The 21,346-nt window shown below is 36.9% G+C and overlaps 1 protein-coding gene across 2 annotated transcripts in view; it reads left to right on the plus strand.

Annotated features, from left to right (window-relative positions):
- Positions 1–21,346, plus strand: part of Zip48C (Zinc/iron regulated transporter-related protein 48C) — a 306,574-nt gene that overhangs the window by 38,186 nt on the left and 247,042 nt on the right. For both annotated transcript variants that reach the window (XM_090371366.1, XM_090371368.1), the window contains exon 4: positions 4,574–4,703. In XM_090371366.1, coding sequence (XP_090227492.1) covers positions 4,574–4,703 — 130 coding nt within the window. The remainder of the gene's footprint in view (positions 1–4,573; positions 4,704–21,346) is intronic.

A 21,346-nucleotide genomic window follows, 5' to 3' on the forward strand; every position in this document is an offset into this window, starting at 1 on the left:
CAACTGAATTTGAAAGAATGTGGTAAAGAGAATTTCAGCCAGAGGAGATTCTGGATTAGGAATTCTCTGACAAGGAATTTTGGACCAAACAGAGTGAATAATAGCATAAATGTGGTGGTTGAAGTAGCCAGTAATTGAGCTACTGTCTGAAAAAGTAAGTAGCAGATTGTAGATGGAAATGGATAACATTGAAATCTGAAGTGATCAAACCATCTGAAGTCAGATGTATGTGATAGGAATTAGGAATTTTTGGGAAGGTTAATTGTTTTTGCAGATGACTTTGTTCCATTAGTTTGTTATTCATAAGGCATTGATATAGATCAGGTAAAAGTTTGAAGGGGATGCTACTGTAGTGCAGTGGCTAAAGGTTGCAATGAAGTGAATTTATTTTGCATTAGCCAGAAAAAATAAAAAAATTCCAAATCACTCATGTTCTCAATGTCAAAACATGTTCATATATTTCTATCTTGAATATTGATAAACTTTCTGCTTTGCCACCTTAAAAAAAAGATAATTTATTTCAATTAACTACAACACATCACCCAAAGTTCAAATCTCATGAAATTTATCTAATCTTCTATCTCCCTGGGACTGTACATGTGTACTCTGGTTCTGTGTCAATTTCCAGTGAGCTGATACATCCCTCATTAATTTTATTGATTCCCTTTATAGCCTTATACACCTGAGTCACATCCCCCTTCCTCCACGATATCTTATCAAACTTTGAAGAGACCACCCCTTCCTCCACGATATCTTATCAAACTTTGAAGAGACCAGTCTTGTAATCTTTCTTTGAATCTAGAACTTTAGAAGTTCTGTCTATTTTTGGAGGCAAAGTGTGATCTCACCCTCATACAAGTACAGTGGATTCCGGTTATTTGGGCCACCAGTTAATCGGGCAGCCATTTATTTGGGGCAAATCTTAAAAAAACAGAACCCAATCGAGAAAATAGCCAGAGTTACTTCGCTTAATTGGGACAAAATGCCGTTTAATCGGGGCAGGAGACCGCAGCACTGAAGATTACCCTACGATTATCTCCGACCATACCACGTAGTTCTGTCAGATTTCTGGAGGTCACAACCAAAAAACAATTAGCAGTCACCTGTTTATTGGGCTTTTCTGTTAATGCAATCTATCACAAATGGATAGTAAACTCGATCTTATTGAATTTGCGATAATACTGACAGCTGGAATACTGTGGGTTATTTATGGTAAAATGTGTTTACACTTCCATGAAATCTTCAATCATATAAAAAAATTAATTTTCAGATCTTCTCTTCATTCCTATTTTTAAAACTTTGTAACTCGTTACTCCGTTCCTATTTGCACATATTGTGTTACTTGCAATTTGTGTGTGACGTGTTTTTTGTTATTGATTGCTTATCTTTTTACTGTTTTAAATTTTAACCCCCACCCACAAATGTCAGTGAACAGAAATGTCAACTAATTTACTTAGTATGTACATATTACAGTACGTATTAATTATTCCGATTATCACGTATATTCTTCCGAATTTCACGTATCATTTAATTTTTTAAATGGTAAGGTAATAAAGGGTAAATTTGTGCTTAATATATCTTTACTTTTATAGCATGTGGATAATATTCCTCCTATTTTCGCTAATTAGAATCGCTGTTTAATAGAATTAAAATTCAATTCACAAACATGATCACAATGACTGGCGCTTACTGCACATCGTATAGTGAACGGTACTTTACTATGGTGAGTTCGTCGTAACGTGATTTGATTGTACAGTGAATCAATTGTAAAGGGGGGGTACATTGTATTTTTAACTATTTACATGAAACTTTGGATAATTGGGGCAGCCGCTTAATTGGGCCAAAATGCACTAGTCCTGATGTGTCCCAAATAACCGGAATCGACTGTATAGAGGATAACCTTCTTATTTGCAAGTAAAAAGAAAGATAACCTTCTTCTTACTTGCAAATATATGGTTATTTTTATACTATATGGAAAACTATTTATTTGCATTATAATCCTTTAGTCTTTCTTCTCCACGATCACCTTTATCTTTTCCCATCCACTCCCCTCACCTCCACAAACCAAAATTTATAGGTTGTGCTTGGGTTTTTGTTCCTTATGTGCAAGATCGTACATTTAATATCATTATAACTTAATTGCCATTTTTCATGCCATGTTTACATGTTGAAAAAATAGCAAAAAAAAAAGGAGACTGGTTAAAAACAACTGCTGCAAGTAATACTGCAGCAGCATAACCTGGTGTACCGGTTATCTGCCTTCCCAACCTTCAAATCATAAGAAAACTCCCCCATGTCACTGTCATGAAAGAAGATTAAATTCCAGTCCATGAGGAACCCCTTACTATACTGGTCTACCATGAAGTGTGCCCATTTATGACTACTGGCTCTGTCCTCTCCTTCAACATGCTCTAACATTCTTTCCTGTAATTTCGGCTCACTCCAGTTTATACAGTGATCTCTTGTGATGAGCCATATCGAAAGCTTTGCTTTACTTTACCTTAAAATCCAGGTATGTAATGTCATAGTCGTTTCTTGCATCCATCTATTTTATGATCTCATTTGAGTAAATAACCAGATTGGTCTGGTAAGATTGCCTCTTCTTGAACCTGTGCTGTAATCTCCCTAAAGACTATTCTTTTCAAAGTGGTTCTGCATTATGCTGTTAACCACAGACTTCGTGTAATTGCCCACTAAAATCAAACTTGCATATTTAAGATTGCTTATCACCTCCCTTATTGATTAGGAAGATATCAGTGCTGCTTCTCCAGTCCATGGGATCATCCTAGAATCTTCTAATGATCTCAGTAACATTCCAGGTGGTTTGATAACCACACATGCTAATTTTTTCATTATAACTGGGTGCATACCTTATGGGGAGAAACTCTTCCACAGCCCTGGTATTTGTTATAATAGACACTTCTCCATGATCACTATACTGTTTATTTTTGCATGCTTTGAATTGTAATAATTGTCACACTTGTGCAATTTGTCTGATACTTCAATTCATTCATTGCTTTCATCTTGTAAAGGGCTTGTCTAATTTATCCTGCTTTTTTTTTTTTTTTTTTTTAATCTATGTATAGGTATTTTTTTTCACTAATGAATTTTCTTACACTTAAATTTAGATTATTTCACTCCATGTGTGGTTTTGTTGCATATATCCTGCCCTTCTCTTGTCACCCATTTTGGCATTCTTTTTTGGTAGACCTCTCCCACTAGACAAATGTGTTTGTAGTGTCCATAATAATTTCCTTATTCTTATAATGCATTTGTATCCAAACATGTTTTATGAAATTTTTAATGATATAACCAACTCCCTAACATACTTGGATTTGGTAGTACCACTACCCAACATATACATTCAGACTATATAGACTACATAGTAGAGGGCATAAATTCAAATTGAGGTTGATTGCAGGATAAATGTGTGAATGTTTTCTTTCAGCCAGAAGTTGTTCAATTGTTGGAACAAACTTCAATCTGTTGTTGTGGAGGTATTCATAAGTAGTTTGAATAAATTCAAAGAACTAGACAAATTGTTTAAGGAGATGGATAGATGATAATGGAAGTTTTTTGTTTTTTGTGCTGATGCTTTATAAGCTTGTTTTCTTGTCTCGTTTGCCACCATTAATACTAATACTCCACCACTTGGCTGACAAACATACCACTTATGAACCAATGATAGGATGACCTTTAGTATACACTAACTGACCTTTCAACAGCATAACTCCTTGAAATATACTACTTTTAGGCAAATAATATTATTGAAAGATTATTGTGTTCACTAAAATATAAATTAAATGTGCTGTAATCAATAATGATTTACAAAGTTAAACACTATTATATCATAGTAAGGGAATTTGAAATTGTTGTGAACTGTAACAAGTAGTGGTAACTGCTGCCTTCATACCAGCAAAAATTAAATTAAAAATCTGACCACCAAATAAAAAAAAAATGGAGAATAGATAATCAGGAATCCATGTTCCTCTATGCAAGTGGTAGATGACACCTCTTCAGCACTGCTTGTTGCAGTTTATGCTTCCTTTAATGTGGTATAATAATATTTAATTTTGTAGGTTTTTCTGTTATTTGTTTAAACTGCCATGATAGCCTGTTTCGAGATTTGCACCTGCTGATGAAAGGTCAGTAATTTTTATTTGATTAATTTGCTAAATTTATTTCTGAGCTTGTATAGTTTTTGCTCTATTAGTTATTTAGTTTTAAGAATTGTTTTTTTTTCCCTGTCATTTCTGACTGGCTTCTAAGTGTGCGTGCGTGTGTGTGTGCGTAATTGATTAAACAAATCTATTTATACTTTGAGAGATAGAAAAAGAGGGCTTACTTCATCTACTCATAAATGTGGCAATAGTCTTTTAGTCTTTGTATTCTGTCTGTTTACCTTGTGAACTTCCCTGACCCTATGTGGCCATCTCAGAGTATAAATAGAAGTTCATTTATTTATCTTTCCTACACAGAAATAAAAATAATATATAAATAAATAATGATATGCATTAGTTCTGTTAATAATTATATATTATGTATACTATTCATATAATTTATTTCTTAACAGGGTATTAAATCACCAGAAATTCCTATAATTAGGCATGAGGAGTCACGAGCAGAGGTGAATAGTCATTATACTTATGAAATGAATGGTGACATAACAGAACTAAATTATACATCATTATCCTCTCATACAGGTGAGCGTGTTAATAGATCTGTTTTTATAGCCAGCTCTACTTTTTGAAGTGCTGTAGAAGGATAAATGCATGTTTTCCATTATATGTATATGAAATAACTAATTTGTTAATTTTCATATGAAATGTAATATGCTTCAGTTAGACAGTATTTTTGTAAAAAGTAGTACAGTAGTTTTCTACTTTAATCTAAAATGTGTGCATATTTGTAGGTGAATAGTATAAATAAAAAACAGAGCTATGATGCTGAATGAGTTCTATATTTGTACACTAATATATAGAAATAAAGAGGAATTAACCTCAATGCTTTTTGTAGAATACTTCAACACGATGCACTCCTGAATTCAATCGAACATAAAACTATTTTTTAATGGCTTCCTAACCTCAAAGACATATGAATGGCCCAACATATCTGTGATCAATAGCTAAGGTCCCCCAACCCAACCACCAACACACAACCTCGAGTGCCAGAAGACATCATATCTAATAATAAAATCAATAAAATGATTGCAGTATATGATAGTTTAAATAATTTAAACCAATTTTGAACAACTTCCTTCCCAAAGCGGACCGGGGCTTTTCAACGTTATGTCTTGGTCACAGGATAGAAGTAATGCAAAGTAAGTTAGTGGGACTTTTTTAAAATAGAGATTATTTAATATCTTGGTGCATGTGCACAAATGACTACAAATCCAAGATGAGATATGAGCAATGTACATTAATGGAATTTTTGTGTAATTTGATTTCCAGAGTTTCAGCGATTTAGTGTAGTTCCGCTGTATACTAAGTATTTTGGACTCATCAAATAAAAAGGTATGATTTTTTTGTTTAGGGCAAGAAAAGCTAATTCCAATGCACCTGCCCTAGAAGCACATACTGAGGCTAAATGTTGTTTCACACTCACTTACGTGGTACACCACATTGAGCCTTGATAAGGTGAATCACATTCCCTACATGGAATGTTACATACTATGTTACTATGTCATTTATCTGTGTCGAAAATGATGAAAGTATTGATTGATTGCTTAGTTCAGTATGTGATTTCCGTGTGGATCTAGACACAATTTTAAATTCCATATCCCCGATAAGCCTGTTAAGTTGTTTGTGCCATTGTTTCTATGTGCAGAATGGAAATAAAGTATTTCTTGGTATTATTGCTATTGACTAGATTCTCACTTGTAACTTATTTTTAGCCTGTATTTTAATTTGGTCAATGATGGAAAGAGGATAGCCTATATTTAAAAATCTATCAGTTAGTGTTTGGATATCAGTGGTTAATGATAAATCCGATGCTTGAGTGCCAGAAGATTGTCTTGTAGCACTCAAGGTTGTGGTTGGGTTGGGGGACCTTAGCTATTGATCACAGATATGTCGGATCATTCTTATGTCTTTGAGGAAAGGAAACCATTAAAAAATAGTTTTATGTTCAATTCAATTCAAGAGTGTGTCATGTTGAAGTATTCTACGAAAAACATTGAGGTAAATTCCTCTTTGTTTCTATATACACCGATGAGCCAAAACATTGTGACCAGCAAGTTGTTATGCAAATCGAAGCAACTGCAGGTGAACTACGGCGAGTGCGCGGGTTGGGACATGATACAAAAAACACCTGATACTGAGCTCTGTTAATCAGTGTTACTCTTGTTCTTTAGATGGGAAAGGCAGCGGACTTAAGCAAGCTTGACAAAGGCCAAATTGTAATGGCCAGACGACTGACTCAGAGCATATCCGAAACGGCACAGCCGGTGGTGTGCTCACTGTCAGCTGTGGTTAGTACCTACTGAAAGTGGTCAGAGGAGGGGTAACCTATGAACCGCCAGTGAGGTGTTGGACGACCACAGCTCATCGATGCTCGAGGTGAGCAAAGGCTCTCTTGGATGGTACGTGGCGACTGTGGCGCAACTCGCTGGTAATTGGAATGCTGGTGACGGGAGTAATGTGTCACAACACACAGTACATCGAACCCTGCTGAAAATGGGGCTGTGTAGCCGCAGGCTGCTCCATGCTATCCATGGTTCAACAGCGACAGCGCCTACAATGGGCATGCAAGCATTAAAACTGAACCTTGAGTGATTGGAAGAAGGTCGCCTGGTCCGATGAATCACGTTTCCTGTTGCACCATATGGACAGCTGGGTGTGTGTGTGTGTTGTTTACCTGGGGAAGTGATTGCGCCTGGATGCACCGTGGGATGAAAACAAGCCAGTGACGGCAGTGTCATGCTTTGGGCAATGTTCTGCTGGGATACCCTTGGTCTAGTCATCCATGTGCCGGGCACTCTGACATCTACCACTTACCTAAACATCATTGCTGACCAGGCGCACTCTTTCATGGCAACTTGGAAATTGGATCTTAGAAAGGCTTTTGATACTGTTGCACATGGAAGACTGCTGCACAAATTGGAGCAGTGTGGCATTGGAGGCAAATTGCTGCTATGGATAAAGGGGTGGTTGAGGGAGAGAAGACAGAGAGTGGTAAAACGGTCTTTCCCCCTCTCCGGTGGTTCTGTCTTTCAGCAGGATAATGCCACACTGCCTGGATTGTTCGAGACTGGTTCGTGGAACATGAGGAAGACTTCCAGGTATTGTCCTGGCCTCTAAATTCCCCAGACATCAATCGCATCGAGCATCTGTGGTTTGTGTTGGAACAGCAACTCCAATCTGCGGCATCTCAACCACAGACCTTACAGAAGTTAAAGGATCTGCTGGTTACTTGTTGGTACCAGATACCACAAGACATATTTAGAAATCCTGTAGCGTCCATGCCTCACCAGGTAAGAGCTGTATTGGCTGCACGTGGAGGACCAACATCATATTAGGTAGGTGGTCATAATGTTTTGGCTCATCGGTGTATATAGTAGGTGAATAATGGAATGAAAGTGAAAAATTCATGAAGAGGTGACAGAAGTCTTGAGCTTAATTAAAAAAAGTTAGGGTGTAGAATCCTTAAATACATTTTACTGTGAAAAAATATACATTACCAGACAATTTAAATTCTGTTCCAATTTTATGTAACTTTCCTTTTCAAAATTTCCTTGATTTAAGATATAGAAATCTTGTTCCTAAGACTAATCTTAAATGGTGATTCTACAGCATATTTGCCAGGAAAAAGGAAAGAAAACACAAATATTTGTTTACATTTATGCTTGAAGTTTGATATTGTGATGATTTATCCCACCCCCACTCTGCCATTTGGATTATTTTTTCAATTACTGTTGGACCTCTATATAACGAAATGGATCGTTCCCTTGAAAAAATTCATTATACAGAAATTTCTTTATAAAGAAATATGACCTTTCAACAATGAAAAATACTGTAAATTCAGAAATATAGTAAAAGGTGGGAATGAATAAATATTCTAACATTTTAAAACAATTTATTAATACATACATATTAAGCAATGCCTACTCACATGATGTCCACAATTTATTAGTACACTTTTAAGAATTACGTCATAAAATATTTGGTTATTTTTTGTTGTACACTGGATTCTACTGTATGCCATTCATAAAAATGTTCCCATTTGTTTAAACTTTAAACACTCAGATATATTTTGTTACATTTTATTCCCACTGAAGGCCTCAATGCAAAATTTCAAATGCTGCCAACATTTCTTGTTTGGAATGTTTAATATTGCCCTCATTTTCATCCAAATTATCGTCGATATTGTCACTAGTTCTTTAAATACGCTCCAAAATGTTGGAGTCACTCAGATATTCAGCTACTATGACATCATTATCTACTAAAAATTTGTCAAGAACAATTTCTCCACTAATCAAACCTTGCTTGGAACTCTTCCCAAGATTGCTCAATGTCTTCTAGTAGTTCAACCCTCTCATTTCTGTTAATTAGTGTTTTAGCAAAACCTGCTTTTGTGAAACAATACTTAATCACTGTTTCTGTCACATCTGGACCTCACACTTTTACCAACTTTGATATGCACATCCCCAAATCTATAATAGAATCTATAGGTTGGTTGGATTCTATTCTCAGTATAATTTTTTTCAGTATACACCTTTGGTAGTGCATTTTCAAATTCTTGATAATGCCTTGGTCCGTTGGCTACAGTTAAGACAAATTATGGCAAGAAAACAAGCTTTACACTTGCAAGTTTCGAAATTACCGAGTGAAGGTGGGTAGGGCAATTATCGACAATCAACACAGATTTTTCTGTTTTCATTCGTCATTTTTCTATTGAAATTTAAAATCCACTGCTCAAAAATTTCACTTGTCATTCATGGTTTTTTGTTGCAGTTGTAGTCCAAGTAACTCCTTTGAAACAGTGGGGTTATTTACTTTTGCCTATTACCAAAAGCTTCAGGTTTTCATTACCAGCCATATTTGCAACCAAGAGTGTAATTCTCTCCTTACTATTTTTACCACCTAAACATTTATCATCTTTAAAAGTCAGTGTCTTGTTCAGCAAACATTTAAAAAATAGATATGTTTCATCAATGTTTGTCTTTGGACTCGTAGCCCTCCATAATTTTTTTCAAGACTTTCTTTCCAATGGGTATAGTCTTCTTTGATTGCTTCTTTGACTGCATTTTTATCAGAGATAACTTTTTCGAGTAAGCCATGACGCTCTTTAAATTTGTCCAGCCAACCAGAACTGGTTGGAATGTTTTGTGCCCCAGAAAAGATGCATACTCCATAGCCTTTTCTTTTATTAATAGCACTGATATCGGCATGTTTTGGTCTCAAATCAACTTCATCCACTTAAAAACTGCTTCATCTACATCTTCCCAAAGGCATAATTTTGCATGCGTCCCGTTTCCTCAAACAGTTTAAGAATCAAAACAGGGTTTTTCAGAATGGTTGAGACACTACCTGGCAGAGACATCAAATTTTAAAGCAATTTCTTTTTTTTTTTTTTAATGCTGCAATCTACACTCTAAACACTTTCACTTTTTCACACTACACTCAAGGATTCTCTTAGACTTTGCAAGGTTACTTGCACAGCAGTTAAAACAAAGCTGAAATTAGGGACCACTTGTAGCTACCATGTAAACAGAGACAAGTGAAATTTAGTGAAAGTGTGGATGACTCATTTCTTCGAAACACCAGATGAATTTCTGCGATAAAGGAAAATCACTCTCTCCTAATTCTCTAATAGGATGCTTACAGTAGAAAATAGGTTGACCAGAGCCAATGCCCGCGTCAGGAATATGCCTTAATCTTTGCCAATGGCTATGGACAGTTGACCAATGGGACTTCTCGGCATAGTAGTGTATAAGTTGTATAGGTTTTACTTCTTTTTAGCCATTGCTGACCCGCTGTTGGGTCTCTCCCAAACGAGGTTGCCATCTTTTTCTATTCCGTGCCGTGGTTGGCCAGTTTCCTCCTGCAGGGAAACTGGCACCATTAAATTGTAAAATGTTTTAGCTCTTAATTAGTGGAATTAAAGCCTTCAGCTATTAAAAGCTAAAGGGATTAATGCTTAATCCTTTAGCTCTTAATTCGTGCTTTCTATAGCATTAATTTTATTGCCTAAAGGCCAGAGGTGTGAACAATGAGTACTCAGGTCTGTCCAAATCAGTTCATTATATCGAAATTTTCTGCATTATATAGAAACTATTTTCAATGTAATGACCAGGGGGAAATCAAAAAAGTTCACTACATAGAAAATTTTGCTATATGAAAGTTTGTTAAAGAGAGGTTCAACTGTAAATATTACCATGATAAACAGATAAGATGCAATTTTTATTGTCTGGATAGTAATGTGGTGAGGGATTAGATAGACCCTTTAATAAAACTTTTAAATAAACAAACGTAGTAAGTTGCATAGTACCCGTGTCAGTTTTTGTTGCATAGTTCATTCATATTTTCTATGGACTTATAATTTTCTAATTTATTATTGTTTGCAAAATGCTTTAAATTTAAATGGAAAAACTTTTCCTAGAAGATTTTTGGAAGTAGTCTTTTATGTTCTGTGGAAAATATAACAGTTATATTTATAGGTATTTTTCAAATACTTATAATTATATTTTCAGATATGGACCTACCAAATTTATCAGTGTGGACTCAACCTCTTTGTTAGATGACTGTGTTCATATTTAGAGTAGAGCTAAAAAAAAAAAAAAAATATATATATATATATATATACACACCAAATGCAAACACATGACATATTTCATGTGTGTTGTGCAGTATAAGCTGTGTGTTCTATTAGATAATAGTGGCAATCTTAACTCCATCTTTTCTGCAATTCATTTGTGCCCTTGGATGCTTGTCTAGTTTTTCTAAAATGTTTAAGTTAATATAAAATATGTACCCTATATATGATACCCAACATAATTTTCCTAATTGTTTGCTCATGAAAAATACTGAGAGAATGCAGATGACTTGAGGATTAATTTATTTTCTATGAGTGTTGTTTTCAACAAATGTAATAATTTCATCCACCTACTCCAGAATGAAATTTCTTTCATTTTATACATAAAGTTATTTTTAAATTCAATTCAGTTTTTCTTTGTCTATTACTCATTATAATTTAATAAAAAAAAAAAATAATAATAGTGAAAAAGCCAAATTCATTTTGGTTTCTTTTGATTGACCAAATATCCAAAATATCTCATTACAGACTTGCACAGTTGCATATTTCTGATAATATTTGTTCTTGTAAACTTTATTTATATTAATTATGCAATTTTGTGTCATTGTGATAAAGCAAGATCACCATTAAATTTTTTTTTTCAATCAACAATGAGTTAACAGAAGAAAGGTATGTACTATTTTCAAGAGTGGAATTCACTAGATCCTATTTTACCCTCTTTTGTGGCAACACCCAAACATAAAAGGCTATTAGTACTAATAATACTCAAGTACCACATGTAAGCTGAGAAGATAGGTACTATGATATTATGAACAGACTTTTAATGCAGATTTCCTGGAAAAAAAATTAAGAAAGCAACTATTATGCCTTTAACCCTTGTATACCGAATAGGGATAGAATATTGACCACAGCCAAATTTTTTTTCTTGTTGTAGTTTGGTTTTTTTCTAAATTTTCTTCATTTAGCTATGTCAGTTTCATGTTGACAGATATATCTGGTATTTGTTTTGAAACATATTTGGTTTTTGGTTATAAAATTATGAGGTTAGAGTCAGACCTGATCACGTTAATCAACTTGGGTCACTTGTGACCCCAGTCGATTTAACATGTTGCCAAAGAGAGTTTGTATGCAGGAGTAATAGTATTTAACATCACGTTAGTAGGTGAAGAAATGAATCTCATATTTTGCACATGCTTTCTAGGTAACATGTCAGCTTTTCAGGTAACAGGTGACAACTCAGCATTGTTATGGGCCTATATGAGAGATTGAAGGACAGGGTAGATGCCCACGAAGGATCTAAATTGAGGGACCCATCAAGCTCTCAGCTGCCCACATCAATGCTAGAGCTTGCACTTGAACATCATGTAACACAGTGGCAACCCCCAAGGCAGAAGGCGCTGGTCCCACAGGAACTAGTAGTTGTCGGTGACTATTGTCAGGAAAACAGGGAACATATTGTGCAAAAAGGATAGGTGCAACAGGACCAGGGTATGTCTGCCAGGGGGCAAAGGTTGATGATGTTGTAGAGCAGATATCATCTTTTAAAGGCAAAAAAGGTGATATTGTTGTACATGTTGGAATTAATGATATTAAGAGTAGGAGACCAGAAGAATTACTTAACAAGTACAGGTCACTGTTGAAAAAAAAACTGTGAATTAGGGTTGAATTTGAAAGTGTCTGCAATTCTGCCCAGACATGATAGGACAGAGTATATGATGAGAGCCTTGTCGATCAATTCGGCCCTGGAAAGATTGTGCAAGGCTCAAGGGGTAGAATTTTTCTTAGCCTGGTCTGTGCTTGCTAACAGGAGAGACTGCTTCTACAGCGATGGGATACATTTAAATAGAAAGGGTGGAAGAATATTTGCTTATGCTATCAAGGCAGTGTTAGGTGGGTCGGAAAACTGCTAGCTTGGGGGGGTTATAGGGACTAATAGATTAACAATAGCCGCTGGCAGAGGTGAAAGTGATTCTCACACTACTTCTATTGGAATGAGCAGCAGCCTGGAAAACAAGATGCAGGTGATTTCAGAGACTGCTGGGAGTTATTGCGGTACAAGTAAACACATGGGCTGTGTTGGGGTAGCTAAGAATAGGAACAGGTGCATGTATACTTGTGTATACACCAATGCTAGGAGTTTGGTAACTAAATTTGATGAATTTGAAGTATTGGTCAAAACATTGTTGGGATATCAGAGATGTGGTGTCACACAGATATAAGGAATGCAGAAATAGAATTTGGGGAGTACAATGTGTAGAGGAAGGATAGACAGGATAAGAAGGGAGGAGGGGTCATGCTATTAGTTAAGAAACACATAAAATCGAAGGAAGTACAGCCAGTCGACATGGCTGGATGGTGCAGTGTCGAGTCAGTTTGGTGTGACATAAGCACTGGGAGATCAAAATTGACATGAGGAGTGTGTTATAGGCCTAATGACTCTGATGAGTATAATAAGAAACTGTACAGGGAAATAGAGTTGGCCAGTAAATCAGAAAGTCTTATAATGGGAGATTTTAATTTCCCAGATATTGACTGGAATTTGTGGATTGCTCACTCACACACTAGCAAGGTTTTTGTGGATTTATTGGATGATTGTTTTCTTGAGCAGCATGTTTGGGAGGCAACTAGAGGGTGTAATACTCTTGATCTGATTATCAGTAGTGATTCTTCATGCATTATGAATCTACAGATAAAGGAACCACTAGGTGGCAGTGATCATAGTGTGCTGAAGTGAGATTTACTCAAAGAGGTAACTACCATCAGGGGTAAAGGGAAGGGTTTTTGGTTTCGTAAAGGTAACTACACAGGTCTGAGACAGTATTTAAATTCTATACGGTGGGTCCAAATAATGATGTTACCAACAGCAAATTCAAAATGGGAAGCATTCAAAAAAGAATTAATCTTGGCTTTTCATAACAACTAAGAAATATTGTTCAAGGTTAAGGCCTAAATGGATGTTTGATGAACTAATGAGACATGTGGCAGAGAAGAAAAATGCATGGGATAAATATAAATTACGGGTGACATGGAAGCCTGTGGTAGATATAAGCTGGTCTGTAACAAAGTCACAAAGGAGGTTAGGCAGGCAAAGGCAGATTACGAGAAATCATTGGCAAAGGATGCAAAGAAAAACAGCAAAGAGTTCTTTATTTATGTAAACTCTAAAAGGAAGGGGATGAATCAAATTGGTCCACTGGATATCGATGGTTCAACTGTTGATGATCCTGCTCAGGTAGCTAACAAACTAAATGAGTATTTTGCATCTACATTCACACACATGAGGAGTTATTCAGGGAGGGGAATGACAGAGGGGAATTAAACTCTGGCAGTAAGCTGGATGATGTAATAACTGAAAGCAAAGTGGAGGAGAAATTGTTGAAGATAAACATAAGAAAGGCACCTGGGGTGGATGAGATCTATCCAGTTATATTAACGGAGGCAGCAAAGGAAGTCAGCAAACCGTTCCTCAGCCATAATTATGTGAGCTTCCTTGGACTCGGGAGGTACCCATGGACTGGAGATGTGCAAATGTGACCCCAACCTACAAAGGAGGATCAAAGGGCAACACAAGTAATTACAGACCTGTTAGTTTAACTTCTGTTCCAGGGAAATTAATGGAGGCACTGATTAAAGAAGCACTGCAGGATCATCTAGACCAGACTTCAGTTATAGCTCAGACACAGCATGGTTTTGTTAAGGGGAAGTCTTGTCTGACCCTTTTGATTGGATACTATGATATGGCCACAAAGGAACTTGGATGCAGGGAATAACTTTGATATATATTTGGATCTTAGAAAGGCTTTTGATACTGTTGCACATGGAAGACTGCTGCACAAATTGGAGCAGTGTGGCATTGGAGGCAAATTGCTTCTATGGATAAATGGAGGGCTGAGTGGGAGAAGACAGAGAGTGGTAATCAATGGACACTGCTCATCGTGGACTAATGTTATTAGTGGAGTCCCTCAGGGTTCGGTGATGGGTCCATTGTTGCTTTCTGTATTAATGATACTGGAATTATTAATGATATTGATGATGGTATGTCAGGCTGAATGTCCAAGCTTGCAGACGATATGAAGGTTTGCAGGGTTGTTAATGACACTAATGACAGTACGCTGCTGCAAAAGGATCTAGAAAAGTTGAGCAGATGGGCTGAGAGGTGGCAACTGAAGTTTAATATTGACAAATGTAAAGTACTGCATATGGGAAGCAGTAACCCCAGAGTAATGTATCAATTGTGTGGTACTACACTGACAGTGGTAGAGAAAGAAAAGGACTTGGGGGTAATTGTGTATGCAGATATGAAGTTTTCTGAACAGTGCAGAATGCAAGAGTAGCTCATGGTATACTGGAATTTTTCTAGCTGGGATAAGGAGGTAATTGTCCCCTTGTATAAGACAATGGTCAGGCTACACCTTTGAGTATTGTATACAGGTCTGGAGGCCTCATTTTGGGAAGGATGTAGAGCTGCTGGAACGAGTGCTGAGAAGGGCAACAAGATTAGTGAATGGAACAAAGGGGTGCTCTTATGAAGAAAGGCTTACATTTTGCAAATTACCGTGTCTGGAGACTAAGCACCTGCGAGGTGATCTGATTGAGGTGTATAAATCCATCCCTTGTTGTGGAAGTTGATAGCCTAAATAAATTTAAGGCTCAGCTGGACAGGTATTTCAAACGAACGGACGGGTGAAATGGGAGTGGGTTTTTTTTTTTTTTTTTTGGCTGATGCTGCATAAGCTTGCTTTCTTGCATCATATGTCTCTACTAATGCTAATGCTAATAAAGCCTTGAATGGTTTGAGTATGCTCAATGCTGATGGGATTCTTCCTCTTGCTCAGAATAATCGCCTAGGTGGGCATAAATTCAAATTGAGGAAAGACAGTTGTAGGATAGATGTGCGGAAGAGTGCCTTTAGCCAGCATGTGGTTGATTGCTGGAACAAACTTCCATGTGTCTTAGTAGAAGTTGATAGCTTAAATAGATTCAAGGCAGAACGAGACACCTTTGGAGCGAGTGGATGGATGAAATTAGAAGTTTTTTTTTTTTTTTTTTGGCTGTTGCTATGTAAACTTGCTTTCTTGCAATGTTAATTAATCATTTTGGAGTATTTACATTCTGTGTGCAAATTGGCCATATATGAGTCGACTATTGACAGTGGAGATAAAAGTTTTGATAATCTACTGAGAAGTAAATAGATTAAATAATTTTAAATAATCTACTTCTCAGTAGATTATTTAAAATGGTTTTAACATTTCAATTTTAAGATTCCATAAATAACATCATATAAATGTGAAGTATAATATTGGTATTAATAGAATAATAGGACATGAAATTAACTTCAAGATTAAATTTTAAAAATTATTTCTCAGTAAACTGATGGGGCCCACTCTGTATATTTATAGAACTTTCATCCCATAATTGGGGGGGGGGGATGGTGTCTGAATGGAAAATTTTCATATCCAATTTATACTATGCAATTGAACAAATGGGAACCAAAAAAAAAAAAAAGTACTTTAGGACATAAACAAAGAAAATTTTAAAATGTAGCTTATTGTATTTCATGATTAACATGTTTAATTTTCCAGTTACATTCTGTGTTAATTTGGAGGAAATGTCACTGTTCTAGTATGTTCCAACTGGAAGACAGATCTGCATTAAAAGTTTTTTTGGATTCTGATTTCCAAAAGTTAGTAGGTATGAGTATGGCATTATGCCATCCCAGAAAGGGTTACATCAGTTGTGTTTCAAATACTCTGAGGCAACTCTTCATATATTGCAAGAAATGAGAAAAGAGATAATTTGTACTTCATAAATGAACAATATCATATTGAGCATTTCTGTGCTGTGTTAGTTGCAATGCTATGAAACATTTTAGCTAACAAAAGGCATCATAGATTGCACATGCAACTTTAAGATTGCCTTTTATAAAAGGTAGCATACAATAATATGTAAAATAAATACAATGTCATAAGCATTATTAAAAGGAAGATGATAAAAATATGAGTGAAATAGCTAAGGTTAAATTTCTCTATATACAGTGCAAAATATAAGAAATTCACCTTGAGAAAAGTCACCTCTGGTTCATTCTTGAACACTTTACCCACAATATAACATTGTCTATGGGACCTGATAGGAATATTTTAAGCAGACTAGTCTGTAGCACTTGGCCATGTTGAATGGGTAATTCATGTTTTGCTCCAGCACAGAAATGGAAGCAAAAAATGATCTTGACATGGGATTGGTAGTGGAAGGAAGAGAGAGAGAGAGAGAGAGAGAGAGAGAGACTACTTTGACATTATTGATAGATAGCAGCCAGTGAAAATTAGCAGATTTGAGGTAAAAATGGAGTGGAGGGAATCCAGCAACCCTAGTAAAGATGGTTCAAGGTTTTCGCAAAATGTTTCTGTCAGTGTCAAAAGATGCAAAAAAGCAAGTTTATACAGAATCAGCAAATAAAAATAAATCCCACATTACTTATCCATTCCTTCTAATAATTTGTTTAATCCTTCCTTTAATATATTCAAACTACCCACTTCCATAACACCAGATGGAAGTTTGTTTTGACTGGAATACCCTCTGGCCAAAAGCAAACTTCTGCACATTTATCCTCAACCATCCTTCCTCAGGTTAAATTTATTCCCCCTTATTTGTGTGTTGCCTGAACAAGAGTAAAGTTACCATCAACATTTAGCTTACTCAGTCCATTCAAAGCTTTAAATCTAAGTGATTTTTATCAGAAACTGAACTTTCTAAGTGATTTTTATCGGAAACTGATCTTTCTACCTGCCAAGGTCAAGGAACTTTATTTGAAGATTAATTTGAAAATTACGTTTTTTTCAAAAATGGTTTTACGATTTTGATGAAATTTTATATTTAGTTTTTTCCTTAAATAGTTGAGTTAATTGAAAAAAATGCTGACTGGCTTGTATGTAACTGGCCCCCTTATGCTTAAGGCAGTACAGTAGCAGGAAGGAGGTAGCCACGATCTTATCAACCAATCTTGACTGAATGTCCAAGCAGAACTTAGGTGCAGTGGAATAATTCAGCAGTTTATGATTTTAATGAGTGTAAGAAACATAAAAAATGAGTGTAAAAACATTAAATATTGAGTGACAGAAGAAGAACATGGAGAGCTGAATTAAGTTCAGCTCTCCGTGTTCTATCATTCAGTGGCTGTGCCAAGCCATTTTAGTGCCTGAGGCAAGAGTAAAAATTGCGCACTCCCCTAAAATATTTAAAAAAAATTTAATTAAAAAATATGACTTATTTAAAATACATTTCTGGTACAAGTTTTAATAAAAAAAATTAAAATTGAGGTTATAAAAATGACAAGCAGTGGTGCGACAACCATGGAGGCGCACCAGAAAGCGCTGGCGTGCAGAGCTCGGTATCTGTACAGTGGCACGACAAAGATTTTTGTCTTGCAAAAGCAAAATGATAAACGGATTTGAATAATCAAAACAAAATCAAAAACATTGCCAATTATTTAATCTTTCTTTTGCCACCCCTTTCAGCTTTTAACCTGAGGCAAGAGCCTCATTCGCCTCACACTCTGCACAACTCTGACTCAATATTTAATATTGATGGGTCCCCCAAATTCTATTTTGCTTTGGGGCCCATGAAGGTATAACGCACCTCTGCTTGTTGCTCTTCCCAACATCTGTTCCAGAAATCATTCCAGCTGAAATGATTACCTTCTTATTCCTGCTTACAAAAATTCTGTATATCATCGACAAAGCCCCATGAGTTTTCCTAGCACCTGTCTGCACTGCTCAGAGAATATGCCTGATGGTGCAATTATCCTTGAGGTTGTAGCAGACATTCTCTCAGATATGCCAGACAAGCTGTGCTTGCTACCTGAGAGTCTAAAACATTGACGAAACTGATTATTCGGGTGACACTCAAGTAAAATGGACCCAATTTCGGTGAAGTCCAGATGTGCTATAATAACCGAATCCTCTGTTTGCACCTTCGTGATGATGGGAATGTTAGTAATCCTGGGTATAACCCCCATGAGCAAGCACACTGGGGGTGACCACCAGGTGTGAACCAACATTCGCAGCAGGGGCTGAGGTGTAGCGCCCACACCACATGGAGGAGTGTGCCCCCCCACCCCCCGTGTTACCAGGCAATGCCTCCGCAGCCGAGTGGTCAGGAGTGGGAGTGCAGTAGCACACGCTCTTTGAGTAGACCGGGTTCAAGGCCCTGACTGCTAAATACTGTCGATCTGCCAACCTGCACTGGACCAGCAGGACAGATTATGGTCCATTTCCCTTAGCATGAATTGTTGAGGAGGCTTCCATCCTGCAGTGGGTTGATAATGGCTGCAGTTTACCTTTTTTTTTTACCAGGTGGTTGATGATTCAACCACTCTCGTTATCTTACATCAACCGGTGCAATATCACCACTTTGCTTATTGGAAGCTATGGCTTACACATGGTAAGAATATACTCAGATCCTAGACATAACGTGACCTCGACAATGCTCCTCACATGCACACTACTCGGACTCCCTCCAGTCACTGTCTGGCAGAGTAGAGGTAGCAAGATTATACACTAGCTGATCCGGAAGCCTCCTAGAGAACCAATAGGTTCGGTCCAGTGTACTAACTAGCTGCTGGCCTGCAAACACCATTTTAGAGCTGTACCCTCTAAAACGGTACCTAAATGTAAGGAAGATTGCACCTCACCATGGTGTACACCTTAACCTCAAAAGACATCAGTAATACTGCATGATGGAAGAGATGGGGAAGGGTTGACTGGAACTTAGCCATGTTTAATCTCCAGAGCTAAGTTCCAGTCAACCTTTCCCCATCTCTTAAATCATGCAGTATTATTGATGTCTTTTGAGGTTAAGGTGAACACCATGGTGAGGTGCAGTCTTCCTTACATTTCGAGGGTTCAGCTCTAAAACGGTGTTTGCAGGCCGGCCACTAGTTAGTACACCGGACCGAACCTATTGGTAACTCTCTAGGAGGCTTCCGGATCAACTTGCTATCTCTACTCTGCCAGATAGTGACTGGAGGGAGAGAGTCCGAGTAGTGTGTATATGAGGAGCATTGTCGAGGCCACGTTATGTCAAGGATCTGGGTATATTCTTACCATGTGTAAGCCATATCCAAAAATTTCATTACTTCATACAACATGTCCCCCTCACTCACTTTTTCTTACTGTTGAATATACCATAAATTGTCAAACTAATAGAGCAAACTTATCTGTGAAAAGATCTAAACATCCCAAACACTTCCTAGTTCATTTCACAAATATATGTGGCCTCAGCTCTAATCTCAACGATGTCCATTTACAGTCTGCCAAACCCCATATACTTTTTCTGACAAAATCTCATTTATCAGTTGATTCAACTACTGCTCATCTCAGTTGCCCAAATTATTCACTGTATGATTCCTTTTGCCTCAAAGGTGGTACTAGTGCATATGTCCGTTCCAATATTCCCTGTCAGAGACTTGGTAATTTGGAATCTTCTGTTTTCACTCTTCTCTGGCTTAAAATCTCTCTACCTCATTCTGTCCAATTCATCTGTTGTCTCTACCGTTCTCCCAACTCCACTAACCACTTGGAACTATTTGACTTAATTTCTTTGTAACTTGACTTTCTCCAGTCCAACTTTCCTAACAGTGAGGTAATGTTCACAACTCCAGCTGGCTTCCTTTTTCTAGTCACACAGACCCAGCTGCTAGTGATGATGAGGCTTTTGCGATTACTAATGAATTTCCCCAGATTGTTCATTTACCTACAAGAATACTGGACAATCCTAACCATACAGCCAACACTCTTGATCATTTTCTCACAAAGAGCACTTCTAAGTACACGGTTGAAATTAGTGGTCCTTTAGGCACCTCAGATCACAACTTGGTGATTGTCTCTTCTCCAGTGGAGTCTTTATCTCGTGACTATTCCCTCGTGTTGTTTGGCATTACAAGAATGCAAAATGGAATGACCCGTGAGATTTTTTTTTCTTGTTTTCCTTGATCAGATTACTGTTTCAAAACTTATGTCAACATTTACTCAGATCGTGTCGGTGAAATTATTCTTGTAGGAATGGAATCCTTTATTCCATACTAGACTTTAAAATCTCATCCTTTATCTAAACCTTGGTTATTCAATAAATGTGCTAAGGCTGTTCAAGAGAAGAATGTTGCATATCATAATTGGCTTGTTTCGAATTCTTCAGTTTCATTTTCTTCCTACACCAAATCTCGCAACAATTGTAAAGTAGTTATTAATCAGGCCAAAATAGATTTTGAACAGGCTGAGTAGAAAACTTGCTTCTTTCCCTGATAGTAGCTGAGCATTTTGGTTTCTTGCCAGAGATATTGGCCGCAACTTTTGCTCATCTCTGCTCTCACCTCTGTCAAAACCAGATGATTCTATTGTCACTTCACCCAAGGATAAAGCTGACCTGCTAACATCCCATTTTTCTTCCAAATCGTGTATTAATGATCTTGGAAAACACCTCCAACCATTCCCAAACCGCTCCATTTAATGCCTCTTCTGGTCTTCTGTCAAAAGGATGTCAGAAGGATTTTGACGAATCTTGATGCTAAGAAAGCTCCAGGTCCTGACAGTGTATCTCCACT

This window comes from Mastigoproctus giganteus, chromosome 4 (assembly GCF_048544385.1).
Source record: "Mastigoproctus giganteus isolate SK-2022 chromosome 4, ASM4854438v1, whole genome shotgun sequence".
NCBI classification, from domain to species: domain Eukaryota; kingdom Metazoa; phylum Arthropoda; class Arachnida; order Uropygi; family Thelyphonidae; genus Mastigoproctus; species Mastigoproctus giganteus.